At 45.3% G+C, this 27,650-nt stretch overlaps 1 protein-coding gene across 1 annotated transcript in view; it reads right to left on the reverse strand.

The window, feature by feature from the left end:
• MRPL43 (mitochondrial ribosomal protein L43) overlaps positions 1 to 27,650 on the reverse strand; it is a 61,092-nt gene that overhangs the window by 25,776 nt on the left and 7,666 nt on the right. The window contains exon 2 of the mRNA XM_069239521.1: positions 18,876 to 18,982. Within this exon, the coding sequence (XP_069095622.1) occupies positions 18,876 to 18,982 (107 nt within the window). The remainder of the gene's footprint in view (positions 1 to 18,875; positions 18,983 to 27,650) is intronic.

Below are 27,650 nucleotides of genomic sequence, written 5' to 3' on the forward strand. Positions count from 1 at the left end.
AGTGATACATACTACAAAAGATGACTTTGTAGCATACTGCAGACTCTTTTCCGCTTTTCGCGTTTTAACTCCGATATTCATTAACACAAGTTTGGGCTGATAAAAATAGTATGCCCATTTCCTTACAAGTTTAACCTGCCCACACTCAGTGGCGACCGCTTATCTTCAACAGTGAATCAACAGTGAATCAACATGTTAATCACATAATGGGATGTGCAGCACAGGAAAGGATTCTGATATAAAAAAAAAAAAAAAAAAAAAAATACAAAGACTCCCTAACCAGAATTAACATTAGAGCCTCATCTCCACATACATTTGTCTTTTTCCTTCTTCGGAAGCAAATTCTATGTATTAAGACACCCGGCCCGACTCATACGACTACATTTGGTAAGTCTTTGCGTCAAGAACTAAAGTGAAATCAACTATTCACTAATAAGTCATTGTCTCCAAAATAGCCTTCTTGCAAGTCTCTTTCAATAACTTTGAATCCTATAAAGCTAAACCCAGGTTTTTAACAAGGTCTGCAAGCTTGAAAAGCAACAAATATCTCCCGCTTCCTCTACACATCTATTCTGTGCCATAGGAGATCAAGCTTTTCTAACAAGGATCTGTCAACTATTAATGGAAGACTACTTGCCTCAGTGAGGAACGATTAATCCAATGCTAGCAGTTTTCACACCATCACCTCTAAAAACAAACAAGCATTGGCAAAACTAATAGGTTGCGCCTATGTGAGATCTATCGTCAATGTTTTTTTAGCCATGTTGTATAGCATCACAGCTGCTGGGCAGCATGGCTAAAAGTAAATGAAACGAGCTTTGATGTCGTCAACACTGGCTGCTTAGTAGCGTTTTTTATTTTTTTTAAAATCTTTCAACTATGGTGCACAGCAGAGACACACCTGTACAACATGGCAAAGAAAACAATGAAAAGCCAAATAGCTATACTAATTGGCTTTTCCGTATTTTAAGCCATCTTGTACTGCTGTGTGGCTGCTGTGCAGCATGGTTGAAAGTAAAAAAAAATATAAAAAAAGTGCTGCAACACAACTAGCGTGGATTGCTTCGTAGCACTTAAAGTTTTTTTTTTTTTTTTTTTTTTTTTTTAGGCCATGCTGCACAGCATGTGGGCTGCTAGAGAACATTGCTAAAACAATAACGTCTGGAGCAGCAGTCCGGCATGGATTAACCTTCATTAATCTGTGCTTGGTCCCTGCTACACAGAAATGACCAGATAGGACATTTCGCCTACAATGTCCAGTTAAGGAGCCCATAAACAGGAGTGGTGCTAAAGCGCACAAATAAATGGTAAGCATGGGCAGGCTCCAAGCCCTTCACTGTATACCACAGTGTCTCGTAAGCGAGACACATGCACTAGCGAATTCTCTCCCAGGTTCGACCCTAATAAAAGTTCTGCTCTTCAAATACCAAACCGGAACATCATTATTGTATCTACAAGATTACAACCAAAACTTACAATTCTGGCAGATGGCATTTAGACTATTACTGGTGCTACTTCTTTTGGCCTCCTAAGTGCTGCCAATTAAGGTGGCCACCTACCATGACCCCCCCCAACCCCAGATGCAATTTTTTGCATCTACCGCCAAACACAGGTCACAAGGTTCCAAAAAATGGCCATCACTTGGCTTTCCTGCCAATTACATTATTAATTTTGTATCGCAATTAGTGAGTTCCGCACATTTCTTTTAAAATTAATAATTATATTAAACTATGCAAGGTGCATAACCTGATAGTTCTGGAAACTAGTATTCCACCCCTCTTCATCAATGGAAATACATTTATTTGTACCCCGATTTTATGACACAACAAATACATCTCTATGTACTGTAAACATCACATCAATCGGTCGGGACATCATTAGGCCCCCTTGTGCAATTAACAGTGAATGCCCTCTTCCTCTCCTAATCAATTCCTCTATAACTTTCCAAGTCACACCATATCTTATTGTGCTTTAGCGGGCATCTATGGACTCAGATAGGCAACTTTGGAAACATACACTGATCGAGACCCTTGGCTCAACCCTCCAAGGGTTGGCTAGACACATTTCCCCATTTTCCAGCACTATCTCTCTTCACTAGCAATAGACATCTGGCGGAGAGATAATTAGAGTTGAGATCCTCTGTAACTTGCATGAATGTGAGTTTGGGATGCAGCAGCTCACACACATTCCCCTTCACAATCCCGAGCACACCAGCCCTGAAACGCTGAAGTGCTGGGCAGGACCAGAAGGTGTGGCGAAAACCACAGAATGTATACCCATTACTAACTGTGTATATGTAAGGCAGGCCTTATCTAAACACCCCATAGGATTAATACTGGCAAGTGATGAAAAATTAAAACAATAAGAGTCACTCAGAAATGTGCTATACAAGATCAATTACACCATAATCCATGTAATTCAGAATGGATACCCATTACCCATTACCCATTGTCTATATATAAGACAGGCCTTGGTTAAACACACTGTGGAATTAATACTGGCAAATGATGAACCACAATTGCCAAGCCTCGTCTCATATTGTCATTATTATTCATCAACTGCCAGCAGTTTCAAGTTTATTTATTTAATGATTTGGAACTCCTAGGATGTCCACATAAAACAGAACAAAGTATATCAAAACAGATAAGACTTCATAATCATTATGCTAAAATTTCAATAATACAAGTAAAGTGCATCAAGATACAATCTATCAGACTGATTTAATTATGAATACAATGTATCAAACCCTCTTAGTTTATACAACAATCAATATAAGTTTAAAAAAGCCTTACAAAATTTAAAAATCCAAAAACAAAACATTTCATTTGGACGACTGAACAATAAATCAAGAGCTTCTTTTGCTGAACGTACCATAAATTTCATAAAAGGGATTTCAACCATTTTTAGGTTTAGCATAGCAGTGCGCAAGTGCTGTTTTTCCGACGTGTTGGCATGTATCTGGGCTTTTAACCACACTCATCACGATCACTCGTTCATGGGCTTGCCTTTCAAAAATCCTTTGTTTTCGTTGGTAACTTCTTTACGTTTGTCCCTCCTTAGGGTGGTTTTGTTACCGCCTTGGCCATCGACCCTGTTACATGGATAATTGCACTATTGCCGATAACTTTGACTGCGACCAAACTACTTTTTCCTTTTGTCTCTCTTTGTGCTCACAGCAGTACTTCGAATCAGCTCGCTTATGTCAACTGTTTTACTTTTTATTTTCAGTTTGTGTGGCAAGTTCCCTTTTATATAAGTTATATTGTTATATAAGGGAATTATTACACTCTCAACCATATCATATCATATCATGAACGGCCTTGAGAAATACTTGAGGTTTACCAGCCTGGGTCTCCTGTTCACAAGATGAGGATGGTTTGAGAGGAACTTCACCTGGATTGCTTTCTGGAACCACAACCACTGGACTGATAACTGAACAGCCCAGTTTCCTACAGGCCTCATGTGTAGCAGTTAAAATATTCTTGCCCAAAGCCAGCTCCTCCTCCATTGAGCCCAACAACACTTTCAATATTGCTAGTAAAATATCCTGCGTGTGGTCAGAATTGTTCACCAATTTTTTTTTAATAGAGACAAAATAGAGGAAAACATTCTCTCCAAGCATTTGATGGACTCAGATATTACCATGTATTGGCCTGGAAGCTCATAAGACAGATTCTCAGGAATTTCCAAATCGGAGGTAGGAGATCTCTGTAAAACCGAAGATGCTCGATCTGCAGGAGTGCCACTGAAAAGCCTTAGCCCAGAAGACTGCGTTATGCCTGCCGAAGTCTCAGTTACACCACAGTCAGGAGAGCTCTTTAAATTTGTGACCACGTTGACATGGATATCCGGCAGAGTAAAGGCCTGTATAAAAGGATCACCCGTGGATTTACAACTGATAAATGAGCTATTCACCTTTATAATACCTAAAGGTGAGGACTTGACAACTGGTACGACTGAAGAGACATCGGGCCTCATTACGAGTTTGGTGGAGGGGATTACTCCATCACAAAAGTGACGGATATCCCGTCCTCCGTGTTACAACTTCCATAGAATATAATAGAACTTGTAATACGGCGGACGGGATATCCATCATGTTTGTGATGGAGTAATCCCCTCCTCACAACTCGTAATAAGGCCCATAGGGTCATTGAACTGGGTGAAAACCAAGCAGACCAAGGGCCGGAGCTACACCTTCAGTCATTATAGCTTTATCAGTTGGCTTTTAATTTTGAATAAAGGGAAGGATTGTTTTAAGCTTTTTACCTGAAGCAGACTAACCCCCCTTACTTCTCAGTGGCTTTAATTTTTTTTTTTGCATGCTCTTGTAGGAATTACCCTCCCCGAATGTAAATGTCAAGCAGTCATACTAGTACCAACAAAGTACCTTAAGGTCTTCAAGCCTCCTGGCTACGCCTCCTGACAGGGATTTTAGGTCAAGGTTTTAAGGGGTCAAAAGCTCTGCTGAAGAGTAACAGCCACTTAGAGCTTGTCCACCACACTTGCTGAACTTTTCTGCTTGCTACACTATTCCAGGGCCTCTCACGCTGATTCACAAAACACTTACTGCTCACACTTTTGCTAAGGGTAATCCTGAGAAGTCAATCCTTGCGCCCTGGACCTTGGTACCGTGCTTTAAGACAGGGCTTTATGAGCCATTCACAAAGTTCTCCTCACAGCCTCACCAACCCGCATTTGCTTCACTCCACCTTCCACTTCAAGTACAGGTTTCCACTGCTCTGCAATTGCGACCACGATCCTAAGACTCAGCGTGGAGCAAGTCCTTGAAGCGACAGAGCAGCGGCTTGCATGGGGGCTTTTCTGGAGGCTTGCCACAGGGAATACAACTTGTGGGACAAGACGTCCAGATGGTGGTGGTGGTGGGGGCGCTTGAGGGAGCCCCAGGGGCTGCCAAAGGAACGCAATAACCAGGGAGAATGGGTGGGGGAGGCTGCAGGCGGAAAACAATCAATGGAAGCAGCACCCCCACAACCTCCTCACCGGGTTGTGCAATTAAATGGTTCTTTCTTTACTCACTCTCCCCATGTCTTTCTTGCCTATTTTCGGGTTCTCATAGGTTAGTGGTACACTCCAGTGACTCTCAGACCGTGCCCCCTTGTTTGGCTCGGTACCGGCAGTGCGTTGCTAGCCTCACTTGAATGCCTGTCTTTAACTTCCCTTGTTGGACGCCGCAGGTCTGCGAACATCTTGACTTTAGCAGCTGTATCCAAATAGCCCTCCATTATTCCTGCCATTGTGCAGGTTGCCACGGACTTACGGTGCCTGCGGCATTTGCCCAGGTGAGGTTCCTTCTTGGAGTAGAGCGGTTCTTATCTATAGGTAAGCCCAAACATATTTTTTTTGTAATTTGGATACTATAGTGGTCGAAATAGGTGTTGCTTGTGTGACCCTTCAACCTAGATCCTGATTGTTATTATTCTTATTTTTACAGATCTACCTTGTTCAGGATTAACTTATATTGCATGCTTGGGGGGCATGGCCTGGCTGCCGGGCAAGATGGCCGACACCAAGTGAGGCTCCGCCGGGCCTCGGGCTAAAACTCTGTTTTATTGTTAATCCTGTGGACGGCTGCTGCGAGGGCGGGCCTGGCGGTGCCTCCCCAGGAGCCCCGGAGACGATCAGAGCGCCTCGGGGGCGGCAGAGTCCGGCGCTGCGGTCGGGCTTCGCGCGGGTGGGCCTGGTGCTGTCCTCCGGCCCCGCGTGCGCTTTTTGTGGCGAGGGGAGGAGGAAGACTGCAGCAGCTCCCGGCAAGTGTGCACGGCCGGGAGTGAGTATATACGCGAGGGCCTGGTGGGCGGCTGGGTCAAGCCGGGGCCCTTGCAGCTTTGGTGCCCCGGCTGCTGGTTACCTACCGGGGCTTCCGCGGCCGTGGAGTTATTTTTTTTTGTGGCCCCTGCGGCCCTCAGGATTTCCCGGCCGCCTGCCGTGGAGGATGGCGCCCGACCTGAGATAGGCCGGAGGCGTGCTTGGAGCGGGCCTGACGTGAACGCTGGCCTGTCCTAGGAAGCGGGACAGACCTGAGGACTGCGGCACCTGGGAGCTTTTGGCGCAGGAGAGCGGACGGCTGGGGGAGGCTGCGGCCTAGCTTTGCGGCGCTCCCATCGAGTGCCCAGGAGGGATTGCCTGACTACGCGGGAGACTCTGCGCTACTATACTTGGAGGGCCTGTTTGGAGTTTCTTTTGGCTGCCTGCTGGACAAAGTGCACGGCGGCCTAGCGGAGGTGCGCCGCCCTCACGTGTGGAGATTTACTGAGGGCCTGGAGCTGCACTGGGCCCTTCTATCGTAGAATCTGGGCTTGATGGGAGATCTGGATACCTACTGTGGCGCGGAGTCTCTATGCTGAAATTAATGGCCGGTGAGACGCTTGTGGGTGCCAGCGTGAACTGATTTGCAGTGAGACTCACTGTGGGCCTGGTGAGTTGGACTCCGACTGGGGGCCCGGTGAGGTGAGCGGGGCAGCTAGGAGAACGGTTTTGGAGGTAAGCGCCCGCTGTTCTGGATAATTCTTGACGCTTTTGGCACGGTCGGGAGGCCGTGCATGCTGTGCTGAACTATGGGCAAGTCTGACCACCGACAGGCGAAACTCACCTTTGAGGGGGGGGGGGGGGGGGGAAAGAGGAGTGCTGCTTCTGCTTTCCAGTCCAGTGAAGTCGATATTGGAGAGGAGAGCCCAGAGGTTTCTGTGCGGTCCATGTTTCTGGAGCTCAAGACCAACCTGGCTGGCATAGATGCCAAGCTGGACCATGTGACGGAACGGCTTGACCGCATAAGAGCCCGGGTTGACGATCATGATTCCCGGTTTGAGGCTCTAGAGTCACGCACGTCAGAGGTGGAGGATGCGCACCGGGGAGATAGAGAACAAATCGCACAAATGGAGCGCATCCTGGAGGTGATACGGAATAAGAACGAAGACTTGGAGGCGCGATCTCGGCGTAATAATATCCGTATTGTGGGGCTTCCGGAGGCAACTGATATGGGTCGCATGGAAGACTTCGTGGAAAGCATGTTGTTGGAATTGTTTGCTGGCGAACTCTCACGGATGTTGGTGGTGGAGAGGGCTCACCGGTCCTTGGGGCCCCGACCTCCGCCGGGAACGCCTCCACGGCCAATTATTGCACGCCTGCTGAACTATAGAGACCGAGATGCTGTCCTTCGTCTGGCGAGGGAGAGAAGGCCGCTTGTCTACAAGAACTCGGAAATTAACTTTTTTCCGGACTACACCACTGGTGTGCAGGCTCAGAGGCGCGCATTTTTGCCGACAAACGGCTGCTGAGCCAGGCTGGAGTCGGGTTTGCTCTACTATATCCGGCCAGATTGAGGGTGCGGCACGAGGGAAAGGTGCTGTACTTCACGGACCCAAAGCAGGCGATTAAGTTTGCTAGACCTATACCCAGAGAGCGCAGGGCTGCGGGCCGGGAGCCGGGGATGCCGATTTAAGTGACAATGACTAACCGGCTGTGATTGATTTAAGAGCACTGATTGGGGCTGCCGGGGGGTGCGCGGGCCGCTTCTTGCGCGGTTCTGTCTGCCGTGTGGTCTGCTACTTGGCCCATGGGTCCCTCGCCCCCTGGTGTACTCTGGGTGGAGAGCTGAAGGCCGACTACAGCCCCTGGGATGAGTCCTATTACTTTTCGCTTTCGATGTGGGGGGTGGGTCATGCGGTTGAATGGGCGGGTTACTGTAAGGGTCCGATTGGGGGGCCTGTGTGGGTGGGGGAGGGCTTGGGTTGCTTTTGATCGTAAAATGTTTGGTTTTACTGTTGTCATTGTTGGCCTTTCTTTCTGTTTCTGGCAGGTGGAGGTGAGCTTGCTCGTGATGCTATGGGTGTCTGTGACATGGGATGAGGGGTGATGATGCGACGTTGGTTCGATGCTTGACGTGGAATGTACGTGGGCTTAATGACTGGAGGAAGGCCTGACTGGTGGCTGCATATGTTAAGCGACATAACATTGACATTTGTATGCTGCAGGAGACGCACCTGGTGGCGACCACGTTGGGCAGACTGAAAGCTGGGTGGGTTGGCGAGGCACACTGCTCTACGCATTCTGGGTATGCTCGAGGAGTCACAATCTTAATCCGAAAGGGGTTACAGTGGCGCACGTGAGAAGTTATCGCAGATCCAAATGGCAGGTATTACGTGCTGAGCGGTACGTTACTCGAAAGGGCCTGCCGGCTTTTGGCAGTGTATGGACCGAATGTTAATGACCCAGAGTTTTTCCTGGAGCTGTGGCGACTCGTGGAGTCTCTGGGGGCTGGTGCAGTGATCTGGGGTGGTGATTTTAATGTGATCTTGGATGCTCGGATGGATCGTGAGAGTGAGGCCAGGGTGCAGCATGTCTCAGCGGCTAGGTCTTTGGCAGCAGTAATGCGGAGTGGCGAGCTGGTGGACTTGTGGAGACGGAAGCACGCAGATGTGAGAGAGGGGACGTGCCTGAATTACGTCCATAGCAGCTGGTCTCATATAGATTGTTGGTTGAGCACTAGAGATGTGGAGGTCTGGACGAGAGCGGTAGATCATCTCCCCCGCACATTGTCGGACCACTCGCCGGTGAGGTTGGAGCTATGGATACCCAGTGAGCTGCGTCAGATGACTTTGTGGCGGTTGCCTAGTGGCGCGTTACGAGATGAGATTTTTCAGAAGGAAGTGCGGGAGGCGATACAGTTATTTTTTGCTGAGAATCGCGGATCTGTGAACTCCGTGGGTACCTTATGGGAGACATTTAAGGTTGTTATTCGTGGAGTGTGCCTTTCGAAGCAACATGGCATTGTGAAGGCCATGTGACGGGAGATGGCAGATATTGAGGGAAGGCTTGTAGAATTGGAGAGGCAATTGGCTACCAGTTGGTCGAGTGAGGTGCTCGCTGAGATTCGACGTGAGGTGTCCCTGTATGAGGAAGCCTCTATGAGAGAAATCTGCTTTGCTGGGAAACATGCCCAAGCTCGCCGGTATGGAGAAGGTGAGAGTGCGGGGCGAACACTCGCGGGCATGCTCCGTAGGCCTTGGGCCAGCAATTACGTCACAGAGGTTGTTGACGATGGTGGTGGAAGTGTGACTGGATCGAATGGTATCATGCAGGTGTTTACTGAATATTTTGCGCGGCTCTATGCTGCCCCGGTGGGCCTAAATGTGGAGGCTGCACGGACCTACTTTGAGGATATTGCTCTTGTATGGTTTGAGGAGACACACAGGGCGTATTTAGATGAACCGTTCACTGTGGAGGAGGTATCGGCGGCGATCCGTGGGATGCCTGGTGATAAATCTCCAGGGGTGGATGGCCTGACCCCGGTGTTTTATAAAGAATATGTGGATATTCTCGCCCCGTGCTTGTTGGAGGTGTACATGGAGTCCCTGGAGGCTGGGTCGCTGCCGGCCTCCCTCCGGGAGGCTTTGTTGGTAACAGTTCTGAAACCTGGGAAAGACCAGACTCGCTGCGACTCGTACCGTCCTCTTTCTATGATAAACATTGACAATAAAATCCTAGCAAAGATGATTGTGGCACGCCTGCAGCCCCTTCTTTCTCGGTTGGTGTTACCAGACCAGTCCAGGTTTGTTCCTGGAAGGTCTACGAGTCACAATTTGCGCACTTTTTTTGCGGTGGCGGGGTCTTTGGGGACTGGAGATAATGTAGCTGCGGTATTTCTTGATGCCGCCAAGGCCTTTCACTCCTTGGCCTGGGATTACATGTTCACGCTTTTGGGCCGGGTGGGACTCAGCGCTCGTTTAGTGAATTGGATCCGCCTGTTGTACACTCTCCCTACTGCCAGGTTGCGTCTTAACGGAAGTGTGTCGGCTGCATTCCCGGTGGCGCGTGGCACTCGTCAGGGGTGCCCGCTGTCTCCCCTCCTTTTCGCGGTAGCTATGGAGCCTTTGGCGGCGGGGTTGCGACAGAAATACAATGATAGAGGCTTGCAGTTTCGACAACGACCTGTTCTGATATCGTTGTACGCTGATGACATCGCGCTGTATGTGCGGAACCCTGGTAAGAACGTGGATATCTTACTGGATGAGGTTGTGTGCTTTGGCAGCTTCTCTGGTATCACCATTAACTGTTCGAAATCGATGGTACTGCCTTTAACCCCCAGTGGGACGCGATTTGATTCTCAATACCCTCTGGTATGGGCAGAGGGGCCGGTGCGATATTTGAGCATCCAGTTGTGCCGAGATGTTGACATATTACGACAGGCTAATTACGGCGCTGCACTGTCGTGGTTGGAAGAAAAGGTTGAGATCTGGCACGCTCTGCCTCTCTCGCTAATTGGACATATTGCCATTGCTAAGATGGTAGTGCTCCCAAAGTTCTTATATTTGTTTGTGAATCTTTCACTTCCGCTCGCAAGGGGCTATCTACGGAGGCTGCGATCCGCGTTAATTAGTTTGGCATGGGCAGGCCGTCAGCCGCGCATTTCCTGGGTGAGACTGACACTGCTGTTTGAACTAGGTGGACTTGCTTCTCCGGATCTGGATCTTTATTACTACTGTGCGCAGGCGCACTTCGCGTACTATTGGCTGAATCCGATCCGCTATCTGCCACATTTGGCACGTGAGAGTGACTCTGTGTGGCTGGAAGGCTTGGTGTGTGTGCTTGGAAACCGGGTGCAGTCCCGGGTCACGGGAATTGATACGGTGGCATGTACAATGAGAGCGTGGGGGGCGTTGATGCGGCGCTCTGGGTTTACTGTTCCATTTGCCCCTTTGCTGCCCGTCATGGCGATTGCAGATGCTAGGATGTTTCGGGATGCGCAGTTTTCTCCACGCTGCCGGCTTGACTGAATTAGGAGACTGGCTGGAGGACGGACGTCTTCTTGACGTTACTGATGCTCTGGCTGGCTGCGAAGGTACTGCGCTGCAGCGCCTGTGCGCTCTTCGAGTCCGAGCTATGTTGCGTGACCGATTTCTTAGCTCAACCGGAATCCCCTCGGAGTTTCGAGCTCTGGGGGTGCTTTGCGGTGCGCGGTCCCCCGGCAAGCTGGTGACTAAGCTGTATAATTGCATGCAAGAGCAGAGAGATAGCTCTGGGGAGTCCTCCAGGATTGCTTGGGAGGAAGAAATGGGAGAGCCCATCACTGTGGCAGTGTGGCGCGAGTGTTGTGCACATATGAGAGCGTTGTCCCCGAATTATAGGCTGCGTCTGCTGCACTTTAAGTTCCTGCACCGCCTGTACTATACACCCAGGGGGCTCCATTCTATGGCTTGCGTTCGGACGCCTGCTGTGCGCGCTGTCGGGCGCCGGATGCGGGTTTTTTGCATCTGGCATGGGAGTGTGCGGAAGTACATGATTTCTGGGTAGAAGTCTGGCAAGCGATCACTATAATGGTCGAGTTGGAGTTACCTCTTTCCCCCAGGGTTGGGCTGCTTGGATGTGTGGATGAAATTCAGGGGCCGCACAGGTCATTGGTGGGTCTGCTCTTCCTGCTGGCTAAGAGAAGGGTTGCCATGTGCTGGGGTAGGAAGAGGGCGCCGCGTAAATCTGAATGGTTACGAGATGCTGCCTTTTGCCATGACCAGCTGATGGTCTTTTGGGATCTCATGCCTGGGGGGTCTCGCCCTAGGGACATTTGGGCCCCGTTAAATAAATATCTGTCACTGATGTGGTTGGAGAAGCCCACCTGTGAGACTCATTCCCCTCCCCATTAGATTTGGTGTGATCTTATGCTGCTGGGATGGATTTGCGTGGTCTGTTCAGAGCTCCACCTGCCGGTTTGAGTGTTATGTTTTCTGTTGTTTTCCCCCCTCAGCTATGTTCCGCTGAGTTTTTCCGTTGCCCATGAAATTCCTTTACGATGGCATTAGAGTCTTTGCTGTTTGGTTACCAGTGAGGAAGTCTGAAGATGTGCCCCTCGATATTGATGCTTACTGTGAGACTTGTTTATTGATTTTTTCCTTGCTGTCTGGGGCAGCGATGTGATGATAGGGATTACTATATTACTTTGTTATTACTAAGACGAGGGGACATGTCTATGTTATTGTATGTTATTATGAGTAACAAAATTCAATAATTAAAAAAAAAAAAAAACGTATATTGCTTGCCTATTTTAAATAGTGGTGAGCCTCCTTCATTTATTTGGAATTATCCTTGTCATTCCTCCTCCCTGGTCAGTCATTATCATTATTATTTTTTTAGCTGTAGAGCCATTGGAAAGTCCCTTTATCAAGTGATCTCTATTGGAAGCCCATTGTGGAGACATTAATTGGGGGTAAGCCGCTTCCTCACGTACATCTCGTTGTGTTCCATATTCTGCTTCTTGGTCTCCACAATCACTATTCTATTGTTTTGCACTCTGCGCTGTCTCAAGGCCCCTGGTGAGTATGTTTCTCACTATGCACTAAGTGGTGATTTTACATGGGTGTTGGTCCCTTTTTCATCAGCTTGGTGTGTCTTCCATGATCCTGTTTCACATGGACGCCCTTTTCTTATGTAACCGATGAGGTACACTCTTACCCCTTTTAACCTGTGTTTTTTGTTATAGGTGTCCTAAATAATTGTTGGTCCTGGTAAGACCCCTCAGCGAATAGAGGGTGAAAACGCCACTGACTGTAATTAGGTAAACTTAATATTGTAGTCCTTTGTAATTAATTGGGTGATGTATATGGACAACTCACTAATTTAGGTCATTTTTGTTAAAAATATAGGAAACCTTGTTTGAAATGTGGTGGATGTTTTTTTGATTTAGTAAACTACTTTTTTGTGGGTTCTAGATTGTTTTGGACACCTTCTATTACCTTTTTTCCACTTTACGTTTTGATGCTTTTATGTTTTGCCATATGAATATAATTCTTATTGAATTATCAAAGGGGTTGTGTCTCCTTAATCAAAAGTGTGGTTTCCTTTCAGTCATCCTATAATATATCACTAATGCGATTGTTCCATTTTTTAATAAGTATACAGACATTGTTTGACAATAACCACTGTTCTAGAAAAAATACTATATGGCCCAAGTTCAAGGTAAATAGGACTGCCGTTGTTGTGCCTTACATGTTTAACACCCTGGCATATTCCCACATTGATCTTTGCAGATCAACAGGTCAATCACCATTGACAGACTGGTTGCCAGAATCTTTGCGATCAATTTCACCTATACATTCATAAGTGAAATAAGGGAATATGGTTCACACCTGTCTATGGAGGCTCCAGGTTTAGGGATTATTACTATGTTGGGGAGTCGAGGACATACGGTAACTGCCCGCTCCAAGGCCTAACTGATCAGAGCCTTGAGTTCAGGAATGGGATACTGAGAGTTTAAAGAAATTTAAACAAAATCCATTTAGGCCCGGGAACCATCTTGGAGCTGTGACAGAGCCTTCACCAGTTCCTCCTCTCCGATGCACTTCTCCAGATGGGCATTTTGCAAACTGGAAAGTGTAAGAACTGCTGTAACCGGGACATTTAGAGCTCAGGAGATGCATCTCCTGAAGAAGGTCTGCTCCATAGTGCTTAGCCAATTTAGGAACAGCACTTTGCTTTAGCTTGTCCAACACACTATTGATGTTCCAAGGTACAACACAGAAACGGCCCAGGAATAAAAGAAAAACCTTCAATTTATCCCCCATCATTGATCAAGTATGGATGAGCCTGTAGTTCCAACATGCCCAGCAATAAGAGGGATAAAGCTATGCAAAGATCAGAAAAGGAATGTCAGAGAGAAATTTACAAATAACAGCCAACTATAACTCTTCCCAATCCCCCCATACCTCCAAAACTAGAAGCATTTGTCAAACAGCTGTGGGTAGGCATAACAACCAAACACATCCCTAGATATAACACAACAAAAAATACAGAAACACACTATGTGAGGCTGGCATCACCGCTTCACACCCGGCTGAGTGAATCTACAAATCCACAACCTTGTTTGTAGAAAAGGCCTCCGGCCCATTGGGGAGGATCCCTTCCCATTATCGCCTTGTTATAACTAGCCAATTCTCATTCGAGGGCTAGATTAGTTGAACACAGGCTAAGGGCACAGGGATCAGAGCACTGGACACAGCAACTGTAGCAAACCATTCATGTAGGCAATGAGAACCATCTCAATAAGCCCGCTCCAGCCCCTATACAGTGTCTAGAGAGTCCCTGCTGCCCCGCAGAGCATCCAATTACAGATCGGACTCTGTCCCAGACTCACAACCCATGTCGCCCCTGTCCCCACTGGACCCAAGAAGACTATGGTGTTTCCTCCACTCCCTAGGTTTCAGCTGCGGTGGACCCCCACACCAGCCTCATGCCAATTTGGTGAGCCAGGCCCAGCCTCTGACTTATTTAGCTGCCCAACACCAGGCTGCCTTAGGAGTCTCGAAGAGAGTCTCCGATTGCTAGATGACTTGAGTTTGGCATGGTATACCAAGTGATAGTCCAGTTTCATTCTACTCGACACCCTGGAAATTCTGATGTCCATGCTGGACCGTCCTGGTGTAATCCAGGAAAAATCATGATTGGATTAGATTCATGTGTGAGCTGACCCTTTTTTCCTAGCCTCCTGATGTATGATGCCATGATATGTATGGGCAAGAATCCTAGTGATAAGCGGACTGGAATGAGCCCACAGTAGGCAGCTGTGCAGTCAGAGCAAACAGGATGACAAGATATCTGCCTGCATACACAAGCACAGCCATTGACGGAGAAACTGTTCAGGATTAGTGCCATCTACTCCTTTGCGGAAATCCATCAGACCAATATTGTTGGAACAGAACCCGATTTTAGCATCTTCAGCTCTGTCGAGTTGCATTAGAGGCAGCAAGATGGCAGACCCTGGGCTGCAATTCTCTTACTGAATCCTCAAGCTCCCCAATTCTGTTCTCTACCTTTGTAACTGTCCACGGATCTTGTCATAGAACCAATACGTCCAATCCCAACTCATTAATTCAAGTCTCCAGGGCATACTTGTCAATTGTTAATGGCCATAGTATGGCTGCTCTGTCAGGAGACACAGCGGGCTCCCAGTACTCACCCTAAAGGTCCACTGTTCCCACACCACCAGCACCACCCGTGGACACGGCATCCACAAACCGGTCTATTTCTAGCTGATGACACCCGGGCATACTCTTGTTGTTTACCATAAAGTCACTGGAGATAAGCTTTGGTGCCCACCAGAAGGACTGCTCTTGTAAAACTGGCAAAGGGGGGTCGTCCAAGCCCGGGCAAGACTCTAGAGAGGACACAACTGCTATGGTAATCATCCACCAGGTTAATCTGAACCACTCAAGTGTCCAGTTGACTTCATCAGGCACACCGCAGAGAAAAAACGTGATAGAGATCAGAGACCCTGGCAGGCCTACATGGGGAAGGGAGCCACCCTCCTCAGTATCAGCAGCGATGATTCTCCACTGTGGCCGCTGAAGTCAACCCTCCACAGGAGGATCCAGGTCAGTAAGCACAGATCAGTAAGTCACCTAGCTATGCAACTACAGTTACTGGCCATGCCCCCGCCGCTGCCAGCTGCTGGGCCTGCCTGCTCAGTTGTGAGCTCCCCAGGTCCCCAACAGGAAAGCAGTCCATGCCAGAGTCTCCCGCTCGTGCTGGATCGGGGCTGGGTCCGCCAGCTCTGTAATGCCTCAAGGACACAGAGGGTCTGGCCGAGGTTCCGGCACAGCCAGCTTCACAGTTTGGCGTCACCGAGGAGACCGCCTCACTGCTCTGCCGCAGTCTTGCCATGTACAGAATGGAGCCCTCAGTCACCCGCAATTCAGATCACAGGGTGATCTTCATGGACCCAGAGCACAGGAGCACCAGATGGGAAGTAGAGAAGACTCATGATGGAACGATCAAAGAAGGATTTAGCCGGGGACAAGCAAGGGTTGTGGAATCAAGTGGCTGCTGCTAGGACTCAACCACCTGCAATTTTCTTAATAGCACGATAAACTATTTAAATAGCTTTTCTACTCCTTTTAGGACATACATATTTGTGACAAACAGGCTTGTCTGTACTTAAAGTACCGAACAGATTATATCATGACCTTGAAAAAAAAATAGAAATACTTGTATATAGTATGCTTCACAGGCACCTTTTTAGCACCAGTACATGGCAATAGAGAACTTTCTAGAATAGCACCAACTTTTCTTTTTTTTTTTCAAGTCCATGTTGGACCCAGTTTTAGGGCCACAGGCAACATCTGCTGGGCCTCAACTGTTAGGATATCTGAGGCAAAAAAAAACTCAATCCTGAGACCTGTCCTAAAATGGCTTAACAAAATGGTACAACACAGTCTGCTTCAGACTTTCAGGGTAGCGAGGGTGAGAGTAGCCATAGACTTTTTCCAGGGAAGGGGGGAGGGGGTGTTCAAGTTCCAAGCTCAATAGTCAGCCAACAGCCCTAATTATATGAATGTTCAGCTCAGTTCTAATCTTTGCAAGAAGGAAAGGACTTGAATTAAAGCTGCACTTAACACCACAGAGTGCAATATTCTAAAGTAAGTCAGTACCCCTGGGTGCTATAATTTGTCGGCACCACACCTACCTCACTCCCACTGTTTCTCCCTTCTAATAGGCTCTTTGCTGGTTCTGGGTTCCCACTCTCTAGATAGGATATTCAGGAGTGTGCGAGTAACGCTCAGGTGCCATACAGTCATCCATTTTTCTATGTGCACTCAGTCTAAAGTCGTACTTCTTCATGGGATGGGATGAAGACGTTCTATCAAGGGTATTTCAGAGTTGTCTGGCACTCCAGCAGCATACCTACACATGAGAGCAGTAAGATCTGTGGGACCATTTGACATTAGGATTCTCCTGGTTCTCACCTGCATAGTATGCTTCTTCTGGGTGCCTCAGTCACTAGGGAAGCACTAGACCTCACTCCTTTCTTTATAGGCTTGTCTCCTACAGGACCAGGAAGGCTCGGCAGATTGACACAACAGTAGGTTCTAGGTATTTCAGGTCAGGTATACAGCTCCCCTATCGAAAGACTGAGACTTCAGGTAATGTCCTTCACCTGAGGCAGATTGACTGTCCGAGAGACCACAGCCTTGGTTGCATAGCAGCCCAGAGGACTTCTGTCCTTGGTCAGGAGCTTGGAACTGTAACAAAGCAAGTTAGTTTGGATCCTACTTTTACAGACAACTTGCAGATAGGAGATGTGTATACACTGACTCAAACTGTAGAATTAGTTTCGGGTAGTGCTTCTTTCAGGAGTTATTCCAGACTGTTCTCCAGCATAAGGAGAGGCATTGAGAAGTGAGGTTTTTGCAACTGGCAGTCATTAGTTAATGTGAAAGAGTAATCACGGAAAAATAAAAGTATAGGCTTGACAAATAAAAAATATTTGCCTCTGCACAGCAGAGTCTACAGTCCCAGATGTCTCTCCTCCCTTCTACCAGATGACAGTATCCAGCGAGACTAATCACTATCTCCCTGCAAGCAAAAGACGTAATACAATTTCTAGTGGCACCCTGTCTCCACTCTCCTCACATCATTTTCTGGCTTTTTTCCCTCCATCTTCAGTAATGTCAGCAATGCATGACTCATATTTTACTCAGACGTAAGAATAGCCTATGGACAACATAAGGACCCTTACAGAAAGGATGGTGTGCTCCGATATACATAGAGGCCACAGATGGAGCCTCCAATACACATTCCAAGAATCGGAGGTTTCCTTTAATAAGACACAATTTATGTTATTGCGTCTAAGAGGAGCAGTGATGCTTGGCTCACATAAAGGAGTTCTTCGTGGTCAAGTTTCTGACCGACAATATTTAATGAAAACAGGTACTTCTCTCTCCACAAGACCTGATGAGGCCCATATTTAAAGTGGGCTGAAAGACGTCGACCTTTTGTATTGAAAGAGAGGTTGCAAGGAAACTCAAATACGACCTATAAGGATTTTCTTAACACATCTTTCTTCAAACATATATGAAAACAAGGATGATACAGAGATGTGTACATGATGCGACCATATCTTTGTTGTGGATTTACATTGAAAGTATTGGTGATAACCACACTGCATTGAAATAAGGAGATGATTGAAGGACTACATATTTTATGATTTTTTTTTTTCATTTGTTCGTTCTTTGTATTTTGATTTACGTGTATTATATTTTTTATATTGTCCATAGGCTATTCTTACATCTGAGTAAAATGTAATGAATCAAGAACATGTAATTAAATTGCAGTTTCAATGATTGATTTACAGTTTCATTTTTTGATATTGGGAATTGTATTTTTCCCTACTATTTTACCACTTGTTAATTTTTTGCTTGACTTTACCGAGATATAGTGGGGTTAATAAGGTAAACTCCTTTTTTTTGTCGGCATGACAGAATAACAGCCCCTTCATTGACCAACTGCAACATACGTGTTGCAGTAATTATTGTAGAGAGTAATATCACTCAGATATTTTTCTTAATCATTTAAACAATCTTAGAGATGAGCAAATATTACAGAAAAAGCATGCTTATTTTTTCTAGAAACATTTATGAAAATATTTAAAATGCTATTTGAAAATTATATAGTTACTTCCACGACCCCTCTATGCTCTGGGGCATTATTTGCAGGTCAAAAATACGTAGGGTGGGTTTTAGCCGAGAAAGGGGAATCCTGACAGGTCTAGCATATCACTAGCTCCTTGGCTAGTCAGTAGGTCAGGGTGGATTTTTAGTTCTAATTCTGATGTTGATTCTTGAGCCACAGCTGCTGCACAAGAAGTTACGCAGAGTGGAGTTTCACCAAGTAATGAGAGTTAAGAGGTATGCCATAAATGTCACTTCCTAACTGTCTACTCCATTTGATGGTATTTCTGTATCAAGGTTCAACGTAATGGAAAGAGTCACTCTTCAGTTCTATTAATGGTATGTTTCTGGTCTAGTTCACAGAGTCATAATACTGCCATAATTGGCATACAATTTGAGGTTCTGACGTTTTTAAGTACTTACAATATTCTGCTATTAGTTTAGGATGGCTGCATTTCTGGGGTGTAACATACATCACAATGCCAGGATTCAGTTTGGCAAAATCAACAACATTTTCCTCTATAAACTCTCTGGAAAAAAAAGAGAAAAAAAGAAATCAACTAAATACATTACTTATCCTAGTCATAAAACTACAACAACGTGAGCGGTAACCGTGGGTATAAATCTCTTTTCATAGGATACACATATATGTTTTTTTTTTTTTAATTGATTTGCTAAGTGTACTTGGATTAATAGGTGAACAACATTTCACAGCAGAAAATTGAGGACTATTACTTTTGGGTTTGCAGGGATGTGTACGTGTTTCTCGTGACACATGCCTTGACTACAGATTTTATCAACCTACTGGTGACTAGGATTCTCTCACGATTTCAGCACCCTGTTACGTATGCACACAGATTCTTTCATCAGGATCACATATCAGTTGTTCACTGACTTATGGCATTTGTTGCAGCTTACTGTTAATACGTTTGTACAATCATGAGTACATTCAGTATTTTTATTCAAACTTTGACCTTGTTTTCCCTTTTGTTCCCGTTAATCAGCATTTGAGCAGCACTGCAAAGGCTGAGAACAGATATAGTAGGTGGGTTCTTTGAACGTACACTAATTTCAGTACAGCATACGCACATAGAAATAATATAACATGTATTCTAACACAATTAGAGCAAGAATTCATTAATCAAGTTGATGACAGGAGGAAAGCAATGAAAGAAAAGCTAGATATGGGCATAGTTTCACATGATTAAAAAAAGAAATCCGCTCATAATATGTCTGATATATAAGGACGCTTAGCTTTAGATGTCAACTTGTAGGGAAGCTTTGTGTGTGTGTGTGTGTGTGTGTATATATATATATATATATATATATATATATATATATATATATATATAAGCACCATCCAAAACTGACAATAAGTTTGTAGGAACTAGTGAATGCAGACGTGTTTTCGTTTAAGAGTGCATGGGATTTTATGTTAAATGGACAAGACCTCACTGTGCCTGGTGTATATTTGTGGGAAGAAAGCTTATTACAGGTTACCAAAAGGTTGGCATGGTACATGTTATTTAGAGGTGGTTTTCTGAAAATGTATCAAGTAGACAATTTAGATGATCCAGCAGAGAATGAGGAACCTAAGATGAGGATTAAAAGAGCAGCAAGTAGGTCAGAGATACTAGAGATAGTTTTGGAGCTTTTATTCCATCAGTAGTTGTGATCCTAAATAACCTTAAGATAAGGAAGTTATCAAACCATTGTAAATAAGATGTCAACTGATTTTGCAGGTGCAACGCTACTAATGGACACAGGAATGGTTGTGGTAAGATCAATGTTTTTGCACAATCACCTTGCTTTAGACATCCTTTTAGCAAAGGATGGCAGAGTCTGTCGAGTTTCAAAGACTCAACATTGTTATTCTTACATAACTGAGACAGTAAAGAGATAAGGAGGTACATTTCTAATTTGAGGAGTGAGAAAATGACTTGAATTACCTGAAACAGACAAATATTTGGGAAACAGTAGGTGAAGGATTCTCTAAAGTAGGATCTTGGATTGGAGATTTAGGAAATGGATTTGTGAGAATGATCCTTAAACCTTTATTGATTGTGACAATGTGCATAATTTGTGCACTTGTATTTTGCAAGACGTATAATTTCTGGAAGGTGCAAAGAATAAATAGGAGAAGGGAAGAGACTGAAATGGAGAATATGAGAAACAGATATTACAAGACCATGAAGAAAAGTGAAAATTATCGCAGACCTAGACCTATGCGTTATACTACAAGGCTTTGAGTTGTCTCATTGTGAATGAGAATGTCCTTATGTGATGGCACAAATTGCCGTCAAAGGAGGGATTGATAGAGATTACATTTTACTAATACTTTAGTAGCATATAAGTTAGGATATGGCAATTTATAAATCTTAATTTAAAGGCGTAATAGAGAAATTAACATGAAATGTAAAAATGTGCATGTTTGAATTATGGTGGACATTGTGACCTCCATTTCTTTTTCACATATCATTTTGCCATGAAAGATGTTGTGCATTTATATTCCAGTGAACTACTGACATTAATTAATATAAAAAGTATTATTCTTAGAAGAATACAATAAATGAAAGAATATTATGAGTATTAAGTGAACATTAATTAATCAGATGTATACTGATGTAAATGATTTTATGAACTTGAGTTACATGTGGGCAGAGAAACAAATGCATGTTTAAACTGTTTCTGATGTCATGTGTTTGCAATTAAATAATTTGCTTTGCATATTTGATTCAAATTGTAAGGTGTGCAATATAATTTATAAGTAATAATTATATCAATATGTATTCAGGCTTTCCTAGCTAGATTAGGCCTAAAGATTCAACTTGCAGCAGTAGAGGAAAAGTGCTAATTCATTCTGTTCCCTTTGACCTGAACTAATTCCAGGGTTGCTGAAGTGTTGGTGAATGTCCTGTTGTATTAAGGACAGAGAACACGTTTTAACTAATAACAAATGTAACAGTATTTGTTCTAGCTGTTGGAACAGGACAGGAAGCCTTATTAAATTCACTTGAGAACTGTTAGATTCATCCTGTGCACTGTGAGAAATAATTGTAAAGTTTCAAGTGACGAACAAGTGTTATATTGTGGCGGAAGTATATGAATTCATTGAGATGATTTCACGCACCCTGAGAAAATCTGCAATAGTTGCAAACTTGATGTTGTCAATGATTTCCCATTGAATATTGATTAGTTTGCACAGGATGAGCCCACATGGCGGGACCAATCAGAAACTTGTGAACATTTCTAGTTAGGGAGAGACTTTAGTTCTTTATAGGGGTCTGTGCTGTCGCCTCCTGTTCATCTCCAAGTCTTCTGCGACTTTTAACCTTTAAAGTTGTGAGTTTCCCTTTAGTCTTATATGTCCTGTTACGTATGTAGTTCAGTACTAATATGCCCAATAAATTCTGAACTGCTGTGCAGCTCGTGTTCTGCACTGCCCTTGATGCTAAGAAGCTGTGAGCACTCTCAACAGATGAATCTTTCCTGTCTGTTGTCCCATGAGGAGAGAGATATTCTGTAATGTGTTTTCTTGTTCCCTTTCCAGGTTAGATGATTACACCAGTGTATTTTTATAGTGAGTTACCCTAATTAGATGATTTTCCAAATTGTTTTTGTCTCTTCTTTTGTTTTGCGTGCATTTGTTAGCCCGTCCCCACACATGGGAGTCCAAATTCGTATTATGGATAAGAATGGCCAAGCCCTGAAAGCTGATTGTAATAATGAATTTTGATGATTTTCTGATGTCACCATCATCTGCTTTGAAATCTGATTTCAGTATGTATGTTCTAGTTCTGCTAATTTGTGTTATCCTCTTGGAGTCTTTAATAGTACTAATGTTTAGTAGGCTTAAACTTGTTAGATGGCTTTGTCAGCCTATGCTTTTCATGTATGTTTATAATTTAGTTTTGCGCACCATTTATGTTACATTGGCTTTGTCGTAATAAAGCTTTAAAACAAAGTTTGGCATTTGATTCTGTGGTTAAATCGGCAACAGTGTTTAAAATTATTTTTGTTTCTCATGTTATTGATCTGTGTTAAATGCATCTGATTACTACACGCCTCACAGAGTCCAATATATCCAGTGGACATCTAGTGTAGGTAGGACAAGCTGTGGCGTCTCACATTTCTTAACCCAAGGAGGGAAGAATACCTCCACGTGCGTTCCAGCAGGGATAACATCACCACTTCATGGAGGACATTTAAACACACTTTAAAAGGGAAAGAATTACATTTTTGGACTGGATTTATGATTTTATATCTGTGTGCTAGTCAAAAAAAAATAAAAAAAGGGTATATTTCTGGCATGATGACCTGATCCTGGGGAAATTATTGTCAATTCAGTTTTTCTGTGTTTTTCTCAGTGCCTAGAACCTTAAAGGAGTGCGTTTCTTCCTAAATATTTCCACATCGAGTTGAATGTGCTATTAGACACAATAATTCAGAAGGTAGCACTAACAAGTTTAGAAAATAAGAAAAAGAAAGTTTTTTCTGTATACCTCACATGCAGTCATGATGTTGTACCCCAGTATCTTACATGCAGTCATGTCTGAACACCTCACTATCCATATATCACCGTGGCTGTCCCTTGCACTTCAAAGGCAAAGGCAGTAGTATCCAACACCCTCAACACTGTGCATGGTATCCCATATACACAAACCTGTTTACAAGCACAGTTATGTGTTTAAAAACAGCACTTTCCTTGCACTGGCAGCTGTATATAACTACTAGTCTCACTAAGCAGCAGGAATGGAACATTTCTAAATTAACCCTACCCCTTGTGCCACATGGCCCTAGGCTTCCCCCAACCAGCAGGTAGGTTTTGGTGAGGTTATATTCGTGGAAGGTTGCTTAAAAGACGCTGGCATTTCAAGCTCTGTGTTGTGATAACACTCATGGAGAGAGGCACTGCTTTTTGGTAAGTCAGGAAGAAGTTGTCAATGAAGTTCAGACATAACATGCCCTTTTGGGACGGTGTCTGAGCATAACTCTCTCTTTCCCAATTAACAAGGTCCATAACTGACAGTTCACAAGATCATTCCTTCTTCGACACCTCAGAGGAACCTCCACTTGTACCCCCAAGAAAATATTTCCCGGCTAATGCTTCTGCACAAGTTTTAATAAGCTTGCACCCGACAAGCTCTATCAATAACAGGTCACAAGATCTTTCTTCAGAACATCCTAGAATCCTTCCTCGTCGCCTCACAGGCTCCTTACACCACAATCCACAGTCCTATTTTGCGGCACATTATGGGATTCTATGTCAGGACCAGAGGCTTCGGATTATGCTTTTTCTTACTTTACTGACACAAAACAGCAGCCAATAAAAAACGACAAAACTTAAAACTATCATTCCCATGATGCCAAGTCAACCAATCACGGCCACACCATGACCCCATAAATAGCCTGTGTGCCAAAGTCCGTCCTCTTTCTTTGCTGCTCCAGCAGCCAGTTAAGTGACGCACGCGCAATGTATTCGATATGTTCTTGCATTATCGTGTAGTTTAAAACGAGCGTGCGTATTGTTAGCGCTTCTGTTTTTTCTTAAAAAGTAAATGCGCATTTGTCGGAGCTTCGTTTCCGCTAAGTTATTTTATTTCTTTCCCCTTTTTCAAGCCGGCGTGGAGTGGGAGCAGGCCGATTGGCGAGCACACGCTCACTGTAAAGAGGACACAGTCCTCTTTCTATGCGGATGCACGCGCGGTGAGCCGATCGGAAGTTTTCCGACTGGCTTTCAGCACGTGTGCGTCGGTCTACATAATCCAAGCAGCGTTAACACGCTAAACGGCCGTTTATCGCCCGTAGGGGCTGTAATCATTCTTATAGAGCTCTTCTCAGGGGGGCAATTTTGCTGTTGCATCCAATACTGATATTTTTAAAGGCTGGTGGCTTCCTCCACTCAAAATTATTGTCGGTTATACAGCTTGTTAGCTGTTTTAAAAAGACTACTTTGTTCACCTGCCCAGGGTTTTTTTGCCCCCCCCCCTGTTAACTCCTCCAATACCATATCTCTAACATGGCGTACTACGCCAAGGAGGACGAGCAGTTTCAGGAGCTGCAGGAGATGCCATTGGAGCATCAAATGGAGGAAAGACTTGTGGAGGCACTAGAACACCATGTGTAAGACTCCGTGAATTGGGCGCTAATACAGGCCCTCAAACCTTTTGCCCAACCTTTGATAAATTTTGTCAAGAGAGTTTTTGGACGCGAGCAGTCAGCAGCCTCGCTTACAATCTGGAGATCCCAAGGAGAATTTGGGTCTCCCTCTCCAACGTGCAGGAAGCTCTTCCTCAGCGGAAATTTTGGCGCAAATGGCAACCTCGGTGTTGAGCGACCATGCTTATGGAGGTTTTCCTCCTCCTCAAGATGCATCCTCAAATTTTCAGCAATCATTATTTTCACAATCCAGTTACCAGGATCCCTCTTCGTCCAAATCGGATTCAGATGCCTCGCAATCAGATCCCCTTCCTCGTAAAAAGCAACGTAAGTCACGACATTCTATGTCTGAAGCCACTCCTCCGGCTGGTAAGAACCTCTTATTCACGCCTGAAGATATTATTCACCCACGTTCCACTGAGTGGGTTCCTATTCCGGAAGTGGCCAACTACGTCCAAGACAGACTGCGTAAAAGCTTTGAGAAAGAAGTGCGCAACACCCTCAGATCCGAATGTCCTCGTCCCTCTGTGCTTGGTAAGGTGGCGGACGCGCCAGAGTTAGATCCCAGCATGGCGACCTTTCTCCGCAAATTTGCCAAAGATCCCAAGAAGGGCCTAGATCGGGCTTGGAGAGACTGCCAAGACAAACTGCTAGACGTCTCTGGCCCTCCAATCTAAAGAATCGGATATTCCATTAGATGCAGAAACTGTGTTGCAATGGGCTCAGAGGGCAATCTGCCTCCTTGGCAACACCAATTGCGCCATGTCAACGGAGCGTAGACGTTCCTTCCTCATTCGCTTAGACCCTAAGCTGGCGGAATTGGCTACTAATGAAGCGGGCTCTTCAGCCAGTGGTATGCTCTTTGGGGATAAATTTATTTCCAACTTGAGAAAATATGTTGCCACCTTTACAGCCCTAGACAAGGCCCAATCCAATATAAAGAAAGTTTTTAACAATGCTCTTTTTGCCCGTGCCGGGCGCTTCAGAGGCTGAGTGTCAGGCCGCAGGTACCAGGCTTCCAGATACGCCTCTCAAAGTAACCCAGGTGGTTATTCAGACCAACAGAACTTCTACCCCAACCGCTACAGAGGGCGTGGTCGCTCCTCCATAGTGTACCGCGGAGGTGGTTCCAATCAAGACACCTCAAATTCAGGTGAGAATTATCCCTCCTTCGGAGGTTGTTTTGGGGGGCAGGATACAGTTGTTTCTCCCAGCCTGGCAGGTCATCACTCAAGATCCTTGGGTTCTTCAAACTGTTCAAGGTTTTCAACTGGAGTTTTACACCGCCCCGATTCAAAAGGCTCCTCCTTCGCCTCTCCTTTTTTCCCTTGCAGATCGTGAATTCTTAGAAAAAGAGATTTTGTCTCTCTTAAAAAAAGGGGCAATAGTGCAAACTTCTCCTCATCCTCAGGGGTTTCGCCAGCACTATCTTCCTAGTCCAAAAGAAAGGCGGGGTTCCAGGTTGGTCCTAAACCTCAAACTTTTCAATTCTTGGATGGTTTATCGCCATTTCAAGATGGAAGGTGTTCATCTTCTCAGATCTCTTAAGAGACAACCGGATGGTACGTCTGGATCTCAAAGATGCCTACCTCTCAGTCCCGATTTTTGCCCCTCACAGACGCTTCCTACAATTCCGATGGGGTTCCCAATGGTTCGAGTTCAAAGTCCTTCCCTTTGGTCTGTCCTCAGCACCTTGGTGTTTCACCAAACTTTTGCATCCAGGGGTCCAGTTCTTGAGAGAACAAGGGGTACGTCTGATTATTTACCTAGACGACATTCTTATTATGGCTCAAGACAGGCAGTTAGTTCTGCTTCATCTAAACTGGACAATACAATTGTTACAGGATCTCGGGTTTGCAATCAAATCTGAGAAGTCTTGTTTAATTCCAACTCAGAATATAGAATTCTTAGGGTTTCAAATAGATTCAATGAAAGCCTTACTAATTCTTCCGGCCAACAAACGGAGCTTGATCAAGAAGGAGTTGAAGAGAGCGCTTGCCTCTCCGACTATATCATTGAGGACGCTAGCTTGCCCAGTCGGACTCTTAGCTTCGTCCATTCAAATGATTTTTCTGGGCCCTTTACATTACAGGGCCCTTCAGAGATTGAAAATTCTCCATCTTCAGAAGGGTCTTCAATACTCAGAGTTGGTTCCCCTGTCAGAAGAAGCCAAGACAGATGTCATGGTGGCTCTCCCACATGGACGCATGGAATGGCAGAGCGACTTTTCCCTCCAGTCCAGATGTTGTAATAGAGTCGGATGCCAGCCGATGGGGCTGGGGAGCACACTGCGGTCCGGTGGAGACAGGGGGGACGGTGGTCTTCGGGAGAGCTGACGTATTATATCAATTGCCTAGAACTCTTATCAGGGGCTTTTGCCATCAGATCTCTTGCCCCTCGTCAGGCTCATTGTTGTATTCTCCTGCGGATGGACAATGTCTCTGCGGTCAGATAAATCAATCGCCTGGGGGGGACCAGATCACGTCTCCTAGCGGAGATAGCGAAGGAATTCTGGCATTATTGCATCAATCAGAAAATGTCGGTAATAGCGGAATACATTCCAGGCAGGGTCAACACGACAGCAGACTGGAATTCTCGCTTCCTTCGAGACGGCAGCAACTGGAGGCTCAATCCATGGATTTTCCAAGCACTTCAGCTACGCTCGGGGTCGTGTCAGATGGATTTATTTGCCTACCAATTGAACAGTCAGGTTCCTTGTTTCTTCAGTTGGAAACCGGATACTCAGTCGAAGGGGACAGATGCGTTTCTGCAACTACGGCCGAGGGAGCTCCTTTATGCCTTCCCTCCTTTTGTGATGATTCCTCACGTCCTGGCACAAGTTCGTCGCCAACGCTCGGAGGTCATTCTGGTAACTCTGCTTTGGAGTGCTCAGCCTTGGATCCCTTCCGCGATGATTCTGTCTTGCGATTTTCCAGTGAAGATTCCACTATCTGTGGACCTGCTCACGGACCCGTTGAACAATTTTCACCCACTAATTCTACAGGGGTTGTTGCCCCTGATGGCGTGGAGACTTTCAGG

The sequence above is a fragment of the Pleurodeles waltl genome, chromosome 6 (assembly GCF_031143425.1).
Source record: "Pleurodeles waltl isolate 20211129_DDA chromosome 6, aPleWal1.hap1.20221129, whole genome shotgun sequence".
NCBI classification, from domain to species: Eukaryota; Metazoa; Chordata; class Amphibia; order Caudata; family Salamandridae; genus Pleurodeles; species Pleurodeles waltl.